This window comes from Dendropsophus ebraccatus, chromosome 12, assembly GCF_027789765.1.
Source record: "Dendropsophus ebraccatus isolate aDenEbr1 chromosome 12, aDenEbr1.pat, whole genome shotgun sequence".
NCBI lineage: Eukaryota > Metazoa > Chordata > Amphibia > Anura > Hylidae > Dendropsophus > Dendropsophus ebraccatus.
The window spans coordinates 52,866,744-52,886,884 of record NC_091465.1 but is presented as its reverse complement, the minus strand read 5'-3'; the positions used below and the strand labels follow the sequence as shown (position 1 = coordinate 52,886,884).

The following is a 20,141-nucleotide window of genomic DNA, read 5'->3' as shown; positions in this document are numbered from 1 at the left end:
CCACCACAGACGGTTTACCGTGTATGCCCCTGGTCCCACCACAGACGGTTTACCCTGTATCCCCCTGCCCCCACCCCAGAAGGGTTACCGTGTATGCCCCTGGTCCCACCACAGACGGTTTACCATGTATCCCCCTGGCCCCACCACAGACGGTTTACCCTGTATCCCCCTGGCCCCACCACCGACGGTTTACCCTGTATCCCCCTGGCCCCACCACCGACGGTTTACCCTGTATCCCCCTGGCCCCACCCCAGACGGTTTACTCTGTATCCCCCTGGCCCCACCCCAGACTGTTTACCCTGTATCCCCCTGCCCCCACCCCAGACTGTATACCCTGTATCCCCCCGCCCCCACCCCAGACTGTTTACCCGGTATCCCCCTGCCAGACTGGTCACCCTAAATGTCCTCCTTGTCACTTTTCCACATACCTGTAGCTTTAGTATGTCATATTATAATTTACTATACAGTATACCAGTCAGCATGTGGTGTAAAATGTATAGTAAGTGCATAAACCTGATAACACAGCAGCATATACAGGATGGAACTGCAGATCCCCACAATGCAGTAGCGCAGTACAACAGGCTAGAATAGAGAAGCAGGGCTTCATTTTGATCTTTCAACATGTTCACAAAACGTCATTCACCTTCGCTAAAAATTTGCAGATCGCTTCATGTAAACAGTCTTTCAAAGATTCACCCTGTGTAAAAGATGGGCTTAAGCGATCTTAAAAACGATCGCAATACCGATTTTTCTTACTTTTCTTACGTTTTTTTCCAATGATTTATTCGTCTAAACGCTGATAGTTATAAAAACCAAATTGTTGCTTCAAAATCGTTAAACGATCGATTGGGCGAATTATTGCTTCGTGTAAATGCAGCATTAGTCTTTCTGTTGTCTTTAGCAGAAAGAGGCAGCTCAGAAGACTAAATAGATCATAACAAGTATTAAGGGAATTGTTAGTCTCACCATGGGCAGCAACATTTGTGAGTATGTGAGTATGTTTGAGTGGAATAGGGGGAGTCCCACAAAAGTGAAAATATACAGAAAGGCAGGGGCTGTGGGAAAATAAGAAAGAATACTAACTTACCTATGCTCGTGCCCTGTAGCACTGTTCCATTCCCAGCCGCCAGTGTCCTGCAGCTGTTCTAGCTGCAATGTCACATACCCTACTGAGTGATTGCCCGCTCAGCCAATCAGTGACGGGGAAGGGGGGACACTGTCACTGGCTGGCTGAGCAGGCAATCGCTCCGCAGGACTGTGACGTTGCAGCCAAAGGAAAGGGTACACATACATCTTGAGAGAACTAAAGTTCCTTTTTCTCAGAAATCACATGACATAGTTGCCAGGCAAAAGCAAATAACGCCATGAAAAAATATCATAAACATAAGCACTGGCATTTAACGGCGACTAACAGAAGAAATTCAATTGAAACCCTACCGTTTGCAGAAAAAACACCACACCCTCAGCATGCTGTTTTGGGAAAAAATGCCACATAGCCAAAAAAAAAAAGCCAGAGAGGACAGAGATTTTTGTTGAGGTCTTTTCTGCTAAAATTTATTGCTGTGTGAAAGCAGCCTCACAGCTAACATCTGGCTGCGAGCGTTTTTGCTATAATAGAAGCCTGTGTGTAACTAGTCATATGCCAGTCAGTAGTGATTGCAGCATTTAAAAGGAGAAATCCTTTTTTAACAAGTACTGGGGGAAGATAAAAGAAATAACATGCTCTTACCTCCCCGGCTCCAGCGCTGGTGGCCACATAACAGCGATCCGGTCCCCGCCAGCTTCCTGGTCTGAGCCGGCACCTGGGTTGTGACGTGTACAGTCCGCTCAGTCTGTCAGTGTCTGAGGTGGGACCCCACTACAGCCGGTGACGGATGGCACACCTCACGACCTGGGTCGTGGCTCAGATCAGGAGGCTGGGGACCAGAGCGGCGGTATGCAACCACCAGCGCTGGAGACGGGGAGGTAAAAGCATTGCCCGGATTTCTCCTTGAAATGTTTCTGTGACAGGAGCAGCACCTGTCACTGACCAGTCGGTACCTTTTAGCAGTATCTGCCGGTTAGGGGGTGCCAGTAGGTTTCCTTAGCCTGCCCTGGTCCAATCATGTGGGTTAGCTGCATCCCTTTATAACTTTATAATTGCTGGGCAGTCATATCTATAGGTTTTCCTTATTGATGAGATACCCAGGGTCCTCCAAGCTAACAGTCCAATTTGGCCTGTTCTGTAGAGAGTTCTGGGCAGATGCTGGAGGTAACTGCACTGATGTCAGTAGTGATCTGTGTAGCAGAGCTGCTTCAGGCAGGTCCCTATAGCAGCAGTTCGCCTCACTGTGGAGCTGTTTACCGCGCAGAAGCCACATGAATTTCATTAGGACACTCGGCTTCCGCCTCACGCCCCGCCCCTGCCAAACGCCGCGCCCCTTTCCTACAATACCGTGTGATCACGTGCGAAGGTGACGTAGATCCGGGGAGCTGTCGCTCGTTCGTTCGTTGGCGAGTATGGGGGCTGCTGAGGCGGATAGGACCTTGTTCGTAGGGAACTTGGACCCAAGGGCCACAGAGGAGCTGCTGTTTGAGCTGTTCCTTCAGGTCAGGAAGCGTTACTGCATCGCGGTCTTTTCGGCTTCTCCATTGTACTCGCTGTTTTAGCTTCTGTGTTGTGGACAGCTTAACTAATGCAGCGTTTATACCGTATGAATGCGCTGTATGTGATACAAGTTATGTTTATAAAGGATCAAATACAAGAGCAGCATTCTCAAAACTGCAACTCCCAGCCTGCCTGGAGAGCCTGCCTGCTGCTGTGGGAGGGGGGTAAGTTGTATGCTAAAGCAGTGCTCACAGCCCTTGGCCCTGTAGACTACAACTCCCAGCCTGCCTGGAGAGCCTGCCTGCTGCTGTGGGAGGGGGGACGCAGGTTGTATGCTAGAGCAGTGCTCACAGCCCTTGGCCCTGTAGCTGTTGTAAGACTACAACTCCCAGAATGCCTGGAGAGCCTGCCTGCTGCTGTGGGAGGGGTGCAGGTTGTATGCTAGAGCAGTGCTCACAGCCCTTGGCCCTGTAGCTGTTGTAAGACTACAACTCCCAGAATGCCTGGAGAGCCTGCCTGCTGCTGTGGGAGGGGTGTAAGTTGTATGCTAAAGCAGTGCTCACAGCCCTTGGCCCTGTAGACTACAACTCCCAGCCTGCCTGGAGAGCCTGCCTGCTGCTGTGGGAGGGGTGCAGGTTGTATGCTAGAGCAGTGCTCACAGCCCTTGGCCCTGTAGCTGTTGTAAGACTACAACTCCCTGCACGCACTGGCGACACGCTTACTGGTAGTTGTAGTTTTGCAGCAAAGTGTTATATCTCTTGTAGAGAGCAATCCTCTTCTTGTCCCCACAATGGCCGTGTGGACTTGGCTGAAATATCTTATTTAGGGGAAGATCCCAAAGTTTTGTGTATCGGGAATTCCTGATGGTTTCCTGCAGGTAAAAACTGATCAAACATGGTTGTGTGAATGCCTAAATGTGTTTAATCTTAACATGTTTTACATTAACACTCAGTGTACCATGTCTGCCTTGTTTCATGTTTTATAAGGGTTTTTGTTATGTGGAACTGACTGTATGCATGAGCCTTTTTCTTTTGTACTGTTTACATGCATTGGTATTACACTCATGTAGTGGTGCCTGCTATTTCTGGTGTATGGGCAATTGCAAATAACCCCTGCCCCCCCAAATCTGTATTCTGATTTTCTTGCAAAAGACTATGCTAATTGGGGCAATTTTTTTGTTTTGTATAACCAAAAAGTCACTGCATAAAGCCGTGCACAGATCCAAAATAGGGGAATGTAAGAGTTTGCCAGTGTCTTTCAACAAAACCCTATGTTAAAAGGGAACCTGTCAGCCCGGCTGCTATGGTGGAGCCCGGCATACTTAACCCTCTTGAAAGTCCCACTCCTGGACCTGATCCCAGGGTGGAGAAATCACGGCCTGAAGCTGAGCGCGCGCATAGTGCTGATCATTAGAGATTAGTCCGACATCCATAGAAAATGACTGCTTCAGTCATTTTCTATGGACGTCTGACTCCTCTCAAATGATCTGTATAACATGCGCGCTCATCTTCGGGCCGTGATTTCTCCGCATCGGGTCAGCAGGACTTCTAGGGAGGGTTAGGTATGCCAGGCTCCGCCATGGCAGCCGGGCTGACAGGTTCTCTTTAAAGTATTGTATTGTCCACCAAGAGTTATACAAATCACCAATATACATCTATTATAGGGAATGCTTATAAAATGCTTTTTTCCCTGCACTTACTACTGCCTCAAGGCTTCACTTCCTGGATAAAATGGTGATGTCACGACCCAACTCCCAGAGCTGTGTGGGCTGTGGCTGCTGGAGAGGATGATGGCAGGGGGATGCTCAGTGTCCCTCCAGTGCCCTGTGTCCCTCAGTGTCCCCCTGCCATTGTCCTCTCCAGCAGCCATGGCCCGCACAGCTCTGGGAGTCAGGTCGTGACATCACTATGTTATCCAGGAAGTGAAGCCTTGATGCAGTAGTAAGTGCAGGGAAAAAGCACTTTATAGGCATTTCCCGTAATAAGTGTATATTTGTGATTTGTATAAATTTTGGGGTCCAATACAAAACTTTAATAAAATTTTTTACTGCACTTCTCCTTTAATGTATTGACTGCAAGTTTTGGTCAGAAATTAGGTTCAGAGTTCTGTGGAAGAATTTAGTCTGTTCCTAGTACCCCCTGTGGTTGTGCCAGTTGTAGAGGCAATGGGGTCCATCATCCCCTAGGTCAGGGAACTTTTGGAAGAGTCTGTGATTTATCTGACAGGGGACCTCCTTCTTATAAGAGAGAAGTTTACAGGATCACAGGAACACTTAATATTGTGATCAAGCCCAATACCAAAATGTGTAATTGTGTTTTTTGGGAGCATTTCCAATAAAGAAACCCTTTTTTGTAATAACCCCTTTTTTGTAATGTGTAATAAGGATTTTTTTTTTCCTCCTCCAGGCTGGTCCTGCACTAAGTGTTAAGATCCCTAAGGATAAAGATGGTAATCCAAAATTATTTGCTTTTGTAAATTTCAAGCATGAAGAATCTGTTCCATATGGGATGAGTTTGTTAAATGGGATCAAACTATTTGGAAGGCCCCTGAAAATCCAGTACAGATCAGGTAAATGGCTTACATTAGTTTTTTGCATTAAAAGGAATGTACCATCAGGCCTGGGCTGAAGCACTGGAGGCGGTCTGACCCACCCCCAAAATGGGAGGAAACCCCCATTCCTCTATGATGTAGCTCCATTGATTCTAATACAACAGTTTCATAGAGGGGCGGAGGTTTCTTCCTATTGGGGGTGGGTCAGCCCGCCTCCAGTGCTTCAGCCCAGGCCTGATGCTACAGTCCCTTTAAATGGCTTGTCCGCTGGTCTTTTATACTACTTTTGATGGTGGTATCCTGTCCAGGTTAGGTTTACAGAATACCATCATATGATAATTTAGACATAAGCATCTTATATTCATCAGAGGAGAGACAGTATATGTTAGCTTTGCCGATACCAGACGAAAAGAAAATGTCGCTTTTTATTATTGCATCTGCTACTAATATCCTCTTATGTTTTTAGGAAGTAGTCATGCCTCTCAGGATGTAAATCCAGGATCCTCTCCACATGAAAACAGTGGCTTCTCTGGGAATGGTCCATCACCAAATGGCAACAGGTAATCTGAAACCTACAGGATGTGTTTAGAGAAATAATTCTAGTTTTGTGTGTCCTTCCCCCTGCCCAAGCTCGGTTGAATAGCAGAAAAATACCCCTTTAAGAGATTAGCAGCATGTGAGAAATTCTCATCTTTTACATCTCGCTGCTCCAGTGGGTGTGAGGTGCCTGAGACAGTACTAATTGTACAGTCAAGTGATCATCAGAGAGCAACAGAAGGGCCCTATAGTCAGAAGCTAAAGGCACCAAAACACTGGGAAACTATAAAACTCCACTGACTACCTTTCATCTCTACCTCAGAAATCACTGGCCAATAAGACACTGAACTGTTGACACCTGACGTGTGCCATTCAGTACCTACAACTAAGCTCTTTCTGATGGATGGCAGAGAAAAACACCCTGGGGGGAATTTCTGTGCTTTCATTAGAAAACCAGTGTAGAAGAGGCATAGATTTTTACACAATTATCTGAAAACTTTTCACAGAGTTGAAAACTCTTTAGCAAGTAAGGCTTCACTCCTACTGAGAGATACTGAGTTTTGGTATAGCCATTGCCAACTATTTGTTAAAGTGGCACTGTCGTTATAACTGTCCTAATTGAAATCAACAGTAAATGTGAGCTAAAGTAAGTTTGCAATTTACATTAATTATTCAAGGCTCAATATGTTGGTCAATAACATGACTGCCTTCTTTGTGAGCATGTAGATGACCTGGGAAACAAAGGACTTCCTGTATTTACACTCTTTGTGGGGGGAAAAAAGACTAAAAAGAAGTGCTGTGTTTCCATGATGACTAAAAAAAAAAAAAAAAAAAAAAAAAGAAAAGAATGTAAATTGCAATCTTGGTTTATATATCATATCTGACGTTGAAAGTTATAACAGTAACACTTTACCCCATATGAAACTTGCCAAGCATCTTTTGCCATCAAGCAAAGGATCTATTGATATTTCGTCGGGGTTTTTTTTTTTTTTTTCCCCCCCAGCATCTGATATCTTTTTTGCAGGATCTCTAGTGTATTTAAGACACTGGCAGGAATGCAGCCATACTACACAACTATGCCAGAGCCTGGTGGTTTAACAGCTTATATGCTGGACACTATGGACAGCAGTCTTTAAAGGGGTATTTCACTCAAACAAACATAACTTTTGATATGTTGCTGCCCATGGAGAGACTTACAATTCCTTCCATACTTGTTATCTATTTAGTCTCCTTCTCTCAGTTTTGAGCTGCCACTTTCTGCTGAAAACACGAAAATCTGTGTGTGAGCTTTTCTCTCTCAGAAGGGAGAGGGAGACAAAGAGACAGAGGCTCACACACAGATTGTTGTGTTTTCAGCAGAAAGCAGCAGCTGATAACTGAAGAAACAAGACTAAATAGATAACATAAGTATGGAAGTAATTGTTAGTCTCACCATGGGCAGCAACATGTCAAAAGTTATGTTTGAGTGGAATACCCCTTTAAGGTTTGCAGCTTCATAGGCAGCAAGCTGTTCTGGCCTTTCTTCCTCATAGTCAGCATTTTGTGTTCTGCTCTTCTGTGGGATCAGACCACATGATGTAGCCTTTACTTTGGGCACCCCTAACCCTGTCACTGATTTGGAAGCCAGTTGTCTGTTCTAGGACCACTTTTTAAAGGGTACTAACCATTGCAAAATAGGAATACTCCTCAAGACGTGGTGTTTAGAATTACCCTTGTCATTTATAGAGTAACAAACAGTGAAAGCATATTTGTGCCATTGTCACAAGATAATCAATGCTGTTCAGGTGACCTGTCATAAATTAATTTCATTTTTTCTTTCTTCACCTCTTTGCAGATATGACTATAATTCTGACATGAGACATGACCACTCGCCACCTGTTTCAAGCTATCAAAAACCATACTCTCCAGATTCTCTTCAGAAACAAGCAATGGTGACTGCACAAATTTACATGCTGCTTTGGCTAAATATATATATGTAACTATGCTAAAAAGACATATGGCTATCCAGTTCAGTTAGGGGTTGGGAGAGGATATGGACGAAGGCAAATGGGGGGACTACTTTAGACAACTTTGCTTCTCTCTCTTGACCCAGCAGGAAGGTGTTTAAATATTTAAAAGAGGGGGGGGGGGGGGGGGGAGTTACTTTATTAACCCAAGGTGGCAAGAATTCCAGACACGTGAAAAATATGTTTAAAGAAATCACTTGGGGTCCATTTATACAGAAATATTATCTGACAGATTATCTTCCAAAGATTTGAAGCCAAAGCCAGAAACAGACTATAAACAGAGATCAGGTCATAAAGAAAAGAGGAAATTTTTTCCTCTTTTCAAATCCATTCCTGGCTTTGGCTTCAAATCTTTGGAAGATAATCTTTCTGTGTAAATGGACCCTTAGGCTCCCACACAATGACATGGGCTGTCAAACAGAAGGACTATGAAGAAAAAGCATATGCACAAAAAGGTAGCACATCAAGAAAGAAAATCTTTATTTAAATAGCCTTACAGTACACAATATATACAAAACAGGAGCAGTAAACCTAGGGAGACAAGCCCTAAATGCCACTCAACATTAAAAACACTAAAATGTCATCCCATCCCACATCCCTGAGGAAGCCGGGTACAGCGGAACGCGTGGGGTGTTTTTGCTGCTCCCACCTGACCAATCCTTTTATCTACTGGACCGCACATGGTGATATTGTTTTCAGTACACTTTGCATTTTCATTATTAGTCACTGCATTACCCATTATTTTAGTAATAGTTTGGGGGATTTATTTCTTGCATTGTACTCATGTGCTGAGTCCGGGATCAGGTAGGGTGTTGAGTCCAGGCTGGGACACCAGCTGGACCAAGGATGACATTTTAGTGTTTTTAATGTTGAGTCGCGTTTAGGGCTTGTCTCCCTAGGTTTACTGCTCTTGTTTTGTATATATTTTGTGTACTGTAAGGCTGTTTAAATACAGACTTTCTTTCTTGATGTGCTACCTTTTTGTGCATATGCTTTTTCTTCATAGTCCTTCTGTGTTTCTTATATTCATTGGTTTAGCGCTCAGGTTATAGGGTGGTGCCCACTCTACTCTCTGGTTTGGCAGTGGGTTGTCAAACATGCCAAAATGCAGACCCGTTTTTACTACTAGATTCTATTGAATTAAATTTAAAAATGGCTGCTCTTAGACACACACACACACACACGCGCACACACACCATACCTGTCATAAGGAAGTTTGACACAGGAAGAATGTACCTTTTTTTTTTTTTTTTTTTTTTTTTTTTTTTTCTCTTCCCTCTCTGTGGGTAGCCAGTTTTCTTTGTGTCTCATTTTTTTGGCTGTATAGAATATAAAGCTAATGTCTTTACTTTTTTTTTTGTTTTTCTTCCCCTCTCTCCACAGATCAATAACTATTACAGACAAGGGTCCTCTCATGGTTCCAACAATGAAATGTCCCACGCCAATTCCTCTTCCAATTACCCACCTTATTACCATTCATATAATCAAAGCTCCTTGCACGCTGCACCAGGCCGTTATGACTCCACTTCCAGCCATCGAAAAATTAGGAGCCAAGCCTCTCATCCTTATCAAAATGAAGTTTACCAAAGCAGCAGGGACATGTATTACAGGGGTAGTCAAGAGGAGCACTATTATGAAAGTCACAGCTCTCAACACAGAAGAGAACATAAATGGCGCAGTTCTCGCTATTAAAGGACAATGTGTAAACCTTTAAGGAGAGATATGCATGATGAAGTATTTTATATTGGTGTTCTGAAAAGAAAATTCACAATGTTTAAAGGGATTGTCCAGGCTCAGGAAAACATGGCTGCTTTATTTCAGAAACTGCAGCACTGTTGTCTCAAGTTTGAGTGTCGTTTTGCAGCTCAGTTTTATTGACGTGAATAGTTAAATTGTAATAACACACACAACCTGGGGATGGGTGGTGCTTCTTTTGTAGGAAAGTTCCTGTGCTTTTTTTCTAAACCTGGATAACTCTTTCTAAGGAAGCCTATCATTACTTGTGCTGCTTGAAATACAATCCATCGCAGCTGCCGCTGGGCCTTCTGCCTCCTTCACCGGCCATGATTAATAGATTTCTCCCTATACCCAAATAGAGATCTATCATCATGGTTGGCGGTGCAGGGAAAGCCACCGGGGAGCGTTCTGACTTGTTTTTCAGGCAGCATGAAAGTGACAAGTTTACTTTTAGGCTACTTCCCACTACATACTAACATCCAGAATTAATGATCATGAGTTTATTTCTGGCCGTGGCTTTACAACAACTGCTTTTTGTGCTCATCTGTATATTGTGTGAACATAGTCTTAAAGAAGATTTGAAAAAAAGGACACTTTGTTTAACGGGGGAGGAAGACAACGTCTTTGTTTTTAAATAATATCTTTAATGAAAAACTTGGGATTTTAATTTTATTTAGCTAGTTGTATTTGTAAAAAAGAGGGGAAAAAAAATCTAAAATTTGTTTAGTATGTATGTAATGCTGATTATACTCATGATTGTTTTGGTGGTTTGGGGTATCACGTAGTGTAAGGGTGTTGCATGTATCATATGGCAGCCTAACATAGCCAGTCTGTGTATATTGCTTATATCATCAGTGTTTTACTTAAAGGAGTCCACTTTTTACTGCCACTTCCCTGTTGGACCAAATATAAAAAGCTTTCGCTTTTTGTTTTACTTCCTCCAGCTTTTAGTAGAAAAAATAGATGCACACAGACTAAAAGGGTCATTCCGTCCTTACAGGGGGCATGTCCTGCAGACTGGAGCTGGGAGCTCCCAGCATCATGATAAATTATGTCGGGCGCTCCTAAACAGTTGAAAAGTTTGCGCTAGTGTGCTGACACTGCTGCGCAGCTGTTTCAGTGAACTAGCTCAAACTTTTACACTGTTTAAGAGCTCCCTATATCATAATTAATCATGATGCTGGGAACTCCCAGGTCCAGTCCGCAGGACGTAATTATACCGATGTGTGAATGACCTCTAAGGAACATAGCTCCTGAAGACTGCAAGCAAGGATTGGACTATAGGAAACAAACTTGGTAACACTTTTTTTGTCATTTGCTTCTGAGATTATTCTTGAGAACAAATTAAGTTGTACTATGGGAACTAGTTACCCAGCCTAAAAACCATTGGTTGCTAAATGTAAAACTTCTTTACCTGAATGAGGGTTGCTGCAGTCCAGTTTATATGCTTGAGAAATAACCCCATTGAGATTAGTGGAACTGGTTTTCAGTTACAAAAGTTTATGGAACTCTGCTAAGTGTCAATATACTGTAATAAACCAGTTTTAAACAAGCACAATATGAGAGTTGGGTGATATTGTGGAAGTGTTACTACTATTAAATCTGGTTTTGTCCACCATAGGTATGCCATGCACCTGACAGCGGTAATTTTTTTGTTTTTGTATTTAGTCTTTTAAGTGTATCTTTTTAAACAGTTTTTTATTTTTTATTGGATAGTTTCTTTTTTTTTTTTTTTTTTTTTTTTTTTTATTGCTCATAAACCCCATAACTAAAAGACGCTGCATATATCCATATCGGTTGTACAATGCCAATTGCATACAATTATACATTTAACAAAATGCATGTACAATGTGAAAAATAAAATTAAGAGTATACAGCAATTCTCCAGTTTTCTTTTTTTTTTTTTTTTTCTTTTCCTCCAAAACATACAGAAGCATATATGGTCTATATTAACCCCTTCAGGACCAGGCTAATTTTCGTTTTTGCATTTTCTTTTTTTTTTCCTTGTGCTTAAAAGGCCATAGCAGTTGCATTTTTACACCTACAGACCCACATGAGCCCTAATGAGCACAAATTGTACTTTGCAATGACAGGCTGAATTTTTGCATAAAATATGCTGCGAAGCCAGAAAAAAATTACATGTGCGGTAAAATTGAAAAAAATTATTTGGGGGTGCTTCGTTTTTACGCCGTGTGTCCTATGGAAAAACTCACTTGTTACATATGTTCCTCAAGTCGTTACGATTACAATATGTAACATGTATAACTTTTATTGTATCTGATGGTCTGTAAAAAATTCAAGCCATTGTTAACAAATATATGTACCTTAAAATCACTCGATTCCCATGCTTCTAGCGCTTTTATTGGTCTATGGGGCTGTGCGAGGTGTCATTTTTTGCGCCATGATGTGTTCTTTCTATCAGTACCTTGATTGCGCATATGCGACTTCTTGATTGCTTTTTATTAAAATTTTTCTGGATTTGATGCGACCGGAAATACACAATTTTGCACTTTGGGATTTTTTTTTTTGTGCTTGCGCTCTTTACCGTACAAGATCTGGAATGTGATAAATTAATATTTTGGGCGATTACGCAAGCGGCCATACCAAACAAGTTTGTTTTATTTATTTTTTATTTATAACATGGGAAAAGGGGGGGGGGGGTATTTCTGACTTTTTTATTAGGGGAGGCGGCTTTTTAGTAACTTTTTTTTTTTTACACTTATACTAGGGGGGGTGTTGGACTGAGAGCTGATGATTCTATGCATTCAGTGGGGGTGAAGGCATCTAGATAACAGCAAAACTGCAGAATCAATTATAAAATTGATATTGGAAAGTAGTGCTGAGCGATATGGCCAAAAGTAAAATCTATTTTTTTTTTTTTTTTTTTTTTTTTAGAAATCTGGATGATTCTCTATTTAAATCTTGTGTTTTGTTTTTTATTTTATTTTGCTAAATAAACAACATTTTTCTCACAGCGTCGGATACTATTTTAATGATGTTTGAGACAACTGTATTTCTTGCCAGTGTTACAGTGCTCCCCTGTGACTGAGGGGGACTGGGGCAGGTGGGGATGACTGGGGGGGGGACTGGGGAAGCTGAGGATGACTGGTGGCGGGGGACTGGAGAAGCTGCAGATGACTGGGGGGGGGGGACTGGTGCACAGCTGTACAGCTCCAGGACCCGCAGCGATACTATCACCCTGCTGTCTCTTCCAGACACTGGGGAGCTCTAACTGTGGCTGACTGGATTGGGACGCTGTGCTGGAGGCCGCCCATGCTGCATCACTCCGGACTGCCCGCCCTGCACCTCGCCTTCAGCGCTCGCCAGCCCCATACTGCTCCTCTCCAGACTGCCTGCCCGAGCTGGCCCGCCCTGAACCTCACAGCAGCTCTCGCCAGCCCTATACTGCCCCTCTCCGGATTCTCAGTCAGGCCCGTCCGCAATGATTTTTTGTGAAAATCAAATTTACGATTTTCTTTAAAAATCTAATTGATTCAAACACTCTGGGCGAATTAATCAAATTAATTTGATTAATCGCCCAGTCCTATTGGAAAGATGGAAAGCTATGGGTGGGCAACGTATTACTGCAAAAAATTTTTTTTGGGGGAATACTACTTTAATTAGCTAATAGCCACGGCCCCGGGCTACATGCTGCACCTGGGACCGTGGTGGCTCAGAGCGGGGTTGCCGTGCGGCCCCGCTCGAAATGTCCCCACCGGCGTGAGGATGTACAGTTACATGTAACAAAACATGTCATAGTGCCATGTATAAGTAGTACTACAATGTATGGAATACCTTTTAATTACCTGGTTCTAAGATTAATAAAAAACTGATGGGCTTTTGCATTTTTGCAGTGCTGCCTGTAATGAGCATTCTGTGTGTTTAGCCATTGTCAACAAATAGACTCAAACTTTCGGGCACACTGCCTTCTTTGCAGTCAAATTACTGCATTCATTCTTAAAAAATTTTGCATAAAAATATTTAAGATGTAAGTGAGAAGTTCTTGTCACTGTGGATCATCAATGGAACCTATATCCTGTATCCATTTATCTGCACCCTTAGGATAGCTTCACATGTAACGTATCCGTAGTGGATTTCTCTCTGCAAATTCGCAACAAAATCCGCTGGGGATACTTGCCCATTCATTTCAATGGGCTGACATACTGGCAGCAGGATTGTCATCCCGCTGCTACTATGCCAAACTCAGTGCCATTAACCCGCATGGCCCGGGAACATACTGTACTGGGTCCCAGCTCCTGCTTGCTTTGGGGGCTCCCAGCGGTCAGTCAATCGGTGCCAATAAAATGCAAGGAAAAACCCACAAAAACCATCAGCTGAAATACCTGACTTTAAAAACTAGTGGTGTGGCTGTTTCAAGATGCGCACAATAAGGAGGCATGTGAAGAAAAATGGTCTGCATGGTCGATTTGCCAGAGGAAAGCCATTACTACACAAATGCCACAAGGTATCTCGCTTACAATATGCCAAACAGCACAGAGACAAGTTTTAAAGCTTCTGGAACAATGTAATTTGGAGTGATGAGACCAAAATTAAACTTTTTGGCAGCAACCGTAAATGTTACATTTGGAGAGGCGTCAATAAGGCCTATGATGACAGGAACACCATTCCTACTGTAAAGCACGGAGGTGGATTGCTGATGTTTTGGGGATATGTGAGCTACAAAAGCACAGAAAGCTTGGTTAAAGTTAAAGGAAAGATGAATGCAGCACGTTATCAGCAAATACTGGAGGCAAAGTTGCATTAACCTCGAAGCTGTGCATGGGACATACTTGGACGGTCCAACATGACAATCCAAATCGACCTATCATTGGCTACAGCAGAACAAAGTGAAGGTTCTGGAGTGGCCATCTCAGTCTCCTGATCTCAATATCATTTAGCCACTCTGGGGAGATCTCAAGTGCGCAGTTCATGCAAGACAGCCTAGGAACTTACAGGAACTGGAGGCTTTTCGCCAAGAAGAATGGGCAGCTTTACCATCTTAGAAAATAAAGAGCCTTATCCACATCATTGATCTTAGGGGTGGCCAAACTCCTTATTAGAAACTAGGATATGTAAACTTTTGATCATGGTTGTTTGGATGTTTTTGGTTGTCATTATTATTTAGATAGAGAAAACAGTAGTTTGACAATAAATGGCTTCACCCGACCACTAACCATGAGTGTTATCATTCATTGTTGGAGCCCCATATGAGGATATTAAAGGTAATTTAATATATGTGTCTTAATAACGTCTTTTAGTATATATATTGGTTTTCATAGAATTAAGCAGGTAAAGACAGTGGAACATGAAAACTTATACTTGCAACAGTGAAGGTTTATTTACAGTGATAAACGGTACATATTAGTATCGTACTGTACCACCAGTAATTTAATATATGTGTATCATGGACTGAGATTGATGGGAGCAGCTGAGATTCTGTGGGGAAGCTAGCATTCTCCAGGGGGCTCCTGTCATAAACCTGGAATAGCCCCTGGGGATGTATGGAGCTGGTGTGGTTAAACAGATGATATCAGGAAGATATTGAATGGACTGTTATAAACATCACACCCTGGTGATAACATCCAAGTCATTCTGGAGCTCTGTTGTTACTGGAACCATGTACAGCCCCTGCGTAAGGCAGATAAACAGCCCTACGGAGCCGTGCACAATGGATCAAAGGCAGCTGTTATTACCTCTGAGGAACAAATGCAGCTTAGTCCCAGAGGGTCAAGGGAAGGACTGATTTAAAGAGCGAGAGCGCCACCTGCAGGAAGATGATCAGCTCATTGGAATGTGGGAGGTCACCGATATCGCATTACTGCCCACTGATTGGAGGAACTGTCGTAAAGAAGGACGGACGTTACCGTAGTTGGGGGTGGAACTGTGGGTGTGTGTTGGTGTGGATGTGGGTTTTTTTCATATAAATATAAGACCTTTTTGTGTATGGGAGCAGTGTCGGACTGGGGTACCTGGGACCTACCAGAGGAAATGATCCTTGGGGCCCAACAATATAGAACCAGTAAGACATGACATGCTGACCCGGTCCTTTCCTGGATTCATCTGTATCTGTGACAAATCTCAGAATACCCTACATTTATACAGCTCTCAGGGTATGCTGGGAGTTGTAGTTTCTGAGAGGACAACCCTATAATAAATCACTGTGTGCAGAGGCTCCTGGTGGCTGCAATCTGTGGGTCACAACAACCATCGGCTCTGAGGGTCCAGCAATACATCTGTCTACAGCGGCAGTTATCAGAGGATTGTACTACTGTAATACAACTCCCAGCATATCCTGAGGACTGCAGACTGTCATTACATGCTGGGAGTTGTGCTGTTGTAGTTGAGTCCTAGGTGCATTATACACTGGATGCTTTGTGGAAGATCAAAATACATAGATCTGTGGGGCTCAGTGTAGGGAAGTGACCCCAGAACATCACTAATAGGGGATAGAACAAAAACATCTACCCCTACCATATTATCACCATACTGTCACACTGTTCTGGGGACTGGACCTGGGAGCTCCCAGCATCTGACTTAATTATGATGGCACCAGTGTACTGTAGTGTCCACGGGACTGCCATACACTGAACCGTTTAGAGACCAATGGTACACATGCTCTGCACACTATGTAAGTGATTACTGTGCAGTTCCTAATGACCAAGCAATGCTATTGAGATATATCAAGACCGATATTACCAATAATACCAGTATATAGGAAGGAAATATTATCACAATACATATTACCGCCATTCTGTTAGGGCCCTATTACATCAACAGATTATCTGACAGATTTTTTGGAGCCAAAGCCAGGAATGGGCTATACACAGCGAACAGGTAAAAAAGGAAAGACTGAGATTTCTACTCTTTTCAAATCCATTCCTGGCTTTGGCTTAAAAAAAATCTGTCAGATAAATCTGTTGGTGTAATAGGGCCCTTACTGACCAAATCCTGTATACTAAAACCAATAAAACACAGTACCATATAAGTTACAAATAATACCCCCACATGCTGACTAATGCTACTGAATAACATCCACTGTACAAAGATCACCTCATCCAGTCATATAGAGGTTGACGCAGCTCTACACAGGTTCTATACACCGTATACATTACAATGCAGTTACATCTGGTGACTCACAGGGGACGTCTTCTCTGATCGGAGTTCTTCCCTTTTCATCTTCTTCTCCACCTGCCCTGGGCCGTTATGAGAACTTCTCTGAACCATGAATCCACAGAATCTGCCAGACAAAAATATTAGGCTCCTCACTTCGGCACCATCCTCATCTTTCTACAAACTGCACATCTGTATTGGCCCCTTTACACCCTTATTTAGTGGGTAGGCTGACTCTATGTGATCTCCTTTATAGATGTCCCCCTGTATTATCCCCCTTATACATGGCCCCCGTTATCCCCTTATAGATGGCTCCCTGTTATGCCCCTTATAGATGTCCCCCTGTTTTATCCCCCTTATACATAACCCCCGTTATCCCCCTTATAGATGTACCCCCTGTTTTATCCCCCTTATACATGCCCCCCTGTTAGCCCCCTTAAAATGGCCCCCCTGATATCCCCCTTATAGATGGCCCCCCTGATATCCCCCTTATAGATGGCCCCCCTGATATCCCCCTTATAGATGCCCCCCCTGATATCCCCCTTATAGATGCCCCTTCTGATATCCCCCTTATAGATGGCCCCTCTTATATCCCTCTTATAGGTGCCCCCTGATATCCCCCTTATAGATGGCCCCCCTGATATCCCCCTTATAGATGGCCCCCCTGATATCCCCCTTATAGATGCCCCCCCTGATATCCCCCTTATAGATGCCCCTTCTGATATCCCCCTTATAGATGGCCCCTCTTATATCCCTCTTATAGGTGCCCCCCGATATCCCTCTTATAGATGGCCCCCCTGATATCCCCCTTATAGATGGCCCCCATTAGCCCCCTTATAGATGCCCACCCTGATATGCCCCTTAAAGATGGCCCCCTGATAGCCTCTTATAGATGGCCGGCCCCCGTTAGCCCCCTTATAGATGGCCCCCAGTGCAGATAAAAAGAAAAAAAAAACTCACCTAATCACTCGTTCCCATGCCGGCAGTCTTCTTCTCTTCATCCCCGGCTAACACTTCCTGTGCTGCACCAGCCCGGCGCACGCATCAGGAAGCTCTGTGCGCGCTGGGGACAGTACTTCCGGTATCTCTAATACGCGCTCACTTGTACCGGAAGTTCCGTCGTTAGGTGTACACAGAGCTTGCAGATGCGTGCGCCGGGCGGGTGCGGGACACCCTCCCAGGGAGCGCAGCATCAGCTGGGGGCTGGAATGCCTGCTTGTGGTCACAAGAGGGCGGCAAGGGGGGCCTGCAGCAGCACTGTATGACTGTCGGGGGCGCTGCCGTGCGCCGTATCAGCGTGGGGACTGGGGCCTACCGGAGGATCCTCCGGTCCTCCGGTGGCCCAGTCCGATGCAGTATGGGAAATATAGCACTTAGGGATATAGCTTTAGGAATATAGATGTTGTATGTCTTTGTATTAATGCTTGTATTTTTCCAGTATAGGACATTGGAGGAAGGTTTTACTATTGGCTATTCACAGTTTGTTATCTTGTACCTTACCTTTATTCTATTAAACCATTATTCCTTTTAAAGCTGTGACGCTTTATTGTCAAGAGATTGTAGGGTAGAAGAGGTAGCAGAAACAAGATTTTACATTCATATTTTCTGAAAAAAAGACAAGACAGCAAAAATTCTGCCAGGGTACTTAAACTTTTGAGCGCAACTGTTTATGGCTCTTTAGGGGGCATCTAATTGGGCAAAGGGAGTAAGAAAACCCTCTGTGATAGGGTAGTGACCTCTGAGGTAGTTAACTCGGGGATTGATTAGACATAAATCATCTGACAGTGGTATATGATTATATGACAGTCATATAATCAATACAAAAATTAGTTAACCCTTAAGACAGTTTCACTTTTTGCTGTGCCATTTGAGGTGCAAGCCACAGTGACACCTGGTGGTTGGAGTAGAACAGTCTGAGAGCACATACACAAACAGTACCGACCTGTTCACCAGGAAGAAAAGGGGCCTTCCCTTTGAAGATCAGGGCTGCCGTTACACCAGGACAAGTAAGGAGACCTCTTAAAAGCATTTTTTTTAATCACCACTGATGGAAAATGAACGGTGAGTGGCGGTTAAAATTGCTTTTTGGTGACTTTTATATACTTTTACATGCAATTGGTGTTATTCATTGAATAATGGCGATCACATTATCAGGGGGCGCTCATTGTGGCCCCTGATGTCTTCTCCCAGATCTCAGTTACTTCTATCTCAACCCTTCAGTGATGGCGTATGCAGGGCAGTTTCTAGGTCATTTTGGTAACAGGGCGAATCTTGATAAAAGCGCCCCCCCCCCCCCTCTTCACTCAGTTCAGCCCTAGGGAAAGAAGGGGGGCTTTTATCAAGATTCGGGTTACTAGGAAGAAGCTGTGTATTGCAGCATAGAACGGTGCAGAACCCCTAACAGATAATGTTCTGCTCAATACAAAATCATTATACAGGGACTCACAGGTGGCGTCTTCTTTGATCTGAGGGGTCACTTTCCCTTTTCCTCTTCATCCGGCCCAGTCCTCCATGATGATTTCTTGCAGCTACGTTTTATCTCTTTAGAACCTGTGAGACAAACATCTCAGGCTCCGCACTTGCAGAAACTTCCTACCCCTTTTCCCACCTATAAGGTCCCAAACTGTATGCTGGGAAAGCTGGTGACCTCCATTATACATTGACATACAGGATGCTGGGAAAGCTGGATGACCTCCATTACATTGACATACAGGATGCTGGGAAAGCTGGATGACCTCCATTACATTGACATACAGGGTGCTGAGAAAGCTGAATGACCTCCATTACACTGACATATAGGGTGCTGGGAAAGCTGGGTGACCTCCATTACACTGACATACAGGATGCTGGGAAAGCTGGGTGACCTCCATTACACTGACATACAGGATACTGGGAGAGCTGGGTGACCTCCATTACACTGACATACAGGATTCTGGGAAAGCTGGGTTACCTCCATTACACTGACATACAGGATACTGGGAGAGCTGGGTGACCTCCATTACACTGACATACAGGATGCTGGGAAAGCTGGGTGACCTCCATTACATTGACATACAGGATGCTGGGAAAGCTGGATGACCTCTATTACACTGACATACAGGATGCTGGGAAAGCTGGATGACCTCTATTACACTGACATACAAGATGCTGGGAGAGCTGGGTGACCTCCATTACACTGACATACAGGATGCTGGGAAAGCTGGATGGCCACTATTACACTGACATACAGGATGCTGGGAAAGCTGGATTACCTCCATTACACTGACATACAGGATTAGGGGAGAGCTTAGTAACCTCCATTACACTGACATACAGGATGCTGGGAAAGCTGGATGACCTCTATTACACTGACATACAGGATTAGGGGAGAGCTGGGTGACCCCCATTACACTGACATACAGGATGCTGGGAAAGCTGTATGACCTCCATTACACTGACATATAGGATGCTGGGAGAGCTGGATGGCCACCATTACACTGACATACAGGATGCTGGGAGAGCTGGGTAAACTGTAAACATTGGCGCCGGGGGCGGGGCTTATCGCGGGATGGGGCTTATCACGGGGGCGGGCTTATCGGGACATATCTGGGGCTCCCTCTGTGCAGGATTCCCCC

The 20,141-nt window shown here is 44.0% G+C and overlaps 1 protein-coding gene across 1 annotated transcript; it reads left to right on the top strand.

Annotated features, from left to right (window-relative positions):
- The first annotated feature begins 2,436 nt into the window (after positions 1 to 2,436).
- RBM7 (RNA binding motif protein 7) lies at positions 2,437 to 11,330 on the top strand. Its single transcript, XM_069948253.1, has 5 exons — positions 2,437 to 2,589; positions 4,993 to 5,155; positions 5,604 to 5,697; positions 7,509 to 7,605; positions 9,064 to 11,330. Exons 1-5 carry the CDS (start codon positions 2,500 to 2,502, stop codon positions 9,370 to 9,372), a joined length of 753 nt encoding a protein of 250 aa, XP_069804354.1. The 5' UTR covers positions 2,437 to 2,499; the 3' UTR covers positions 9,373 to 11,330.
- The last annotated feature ends 8,811 nt before the right edge of the window (positions 11,331 to 20,141 follow it).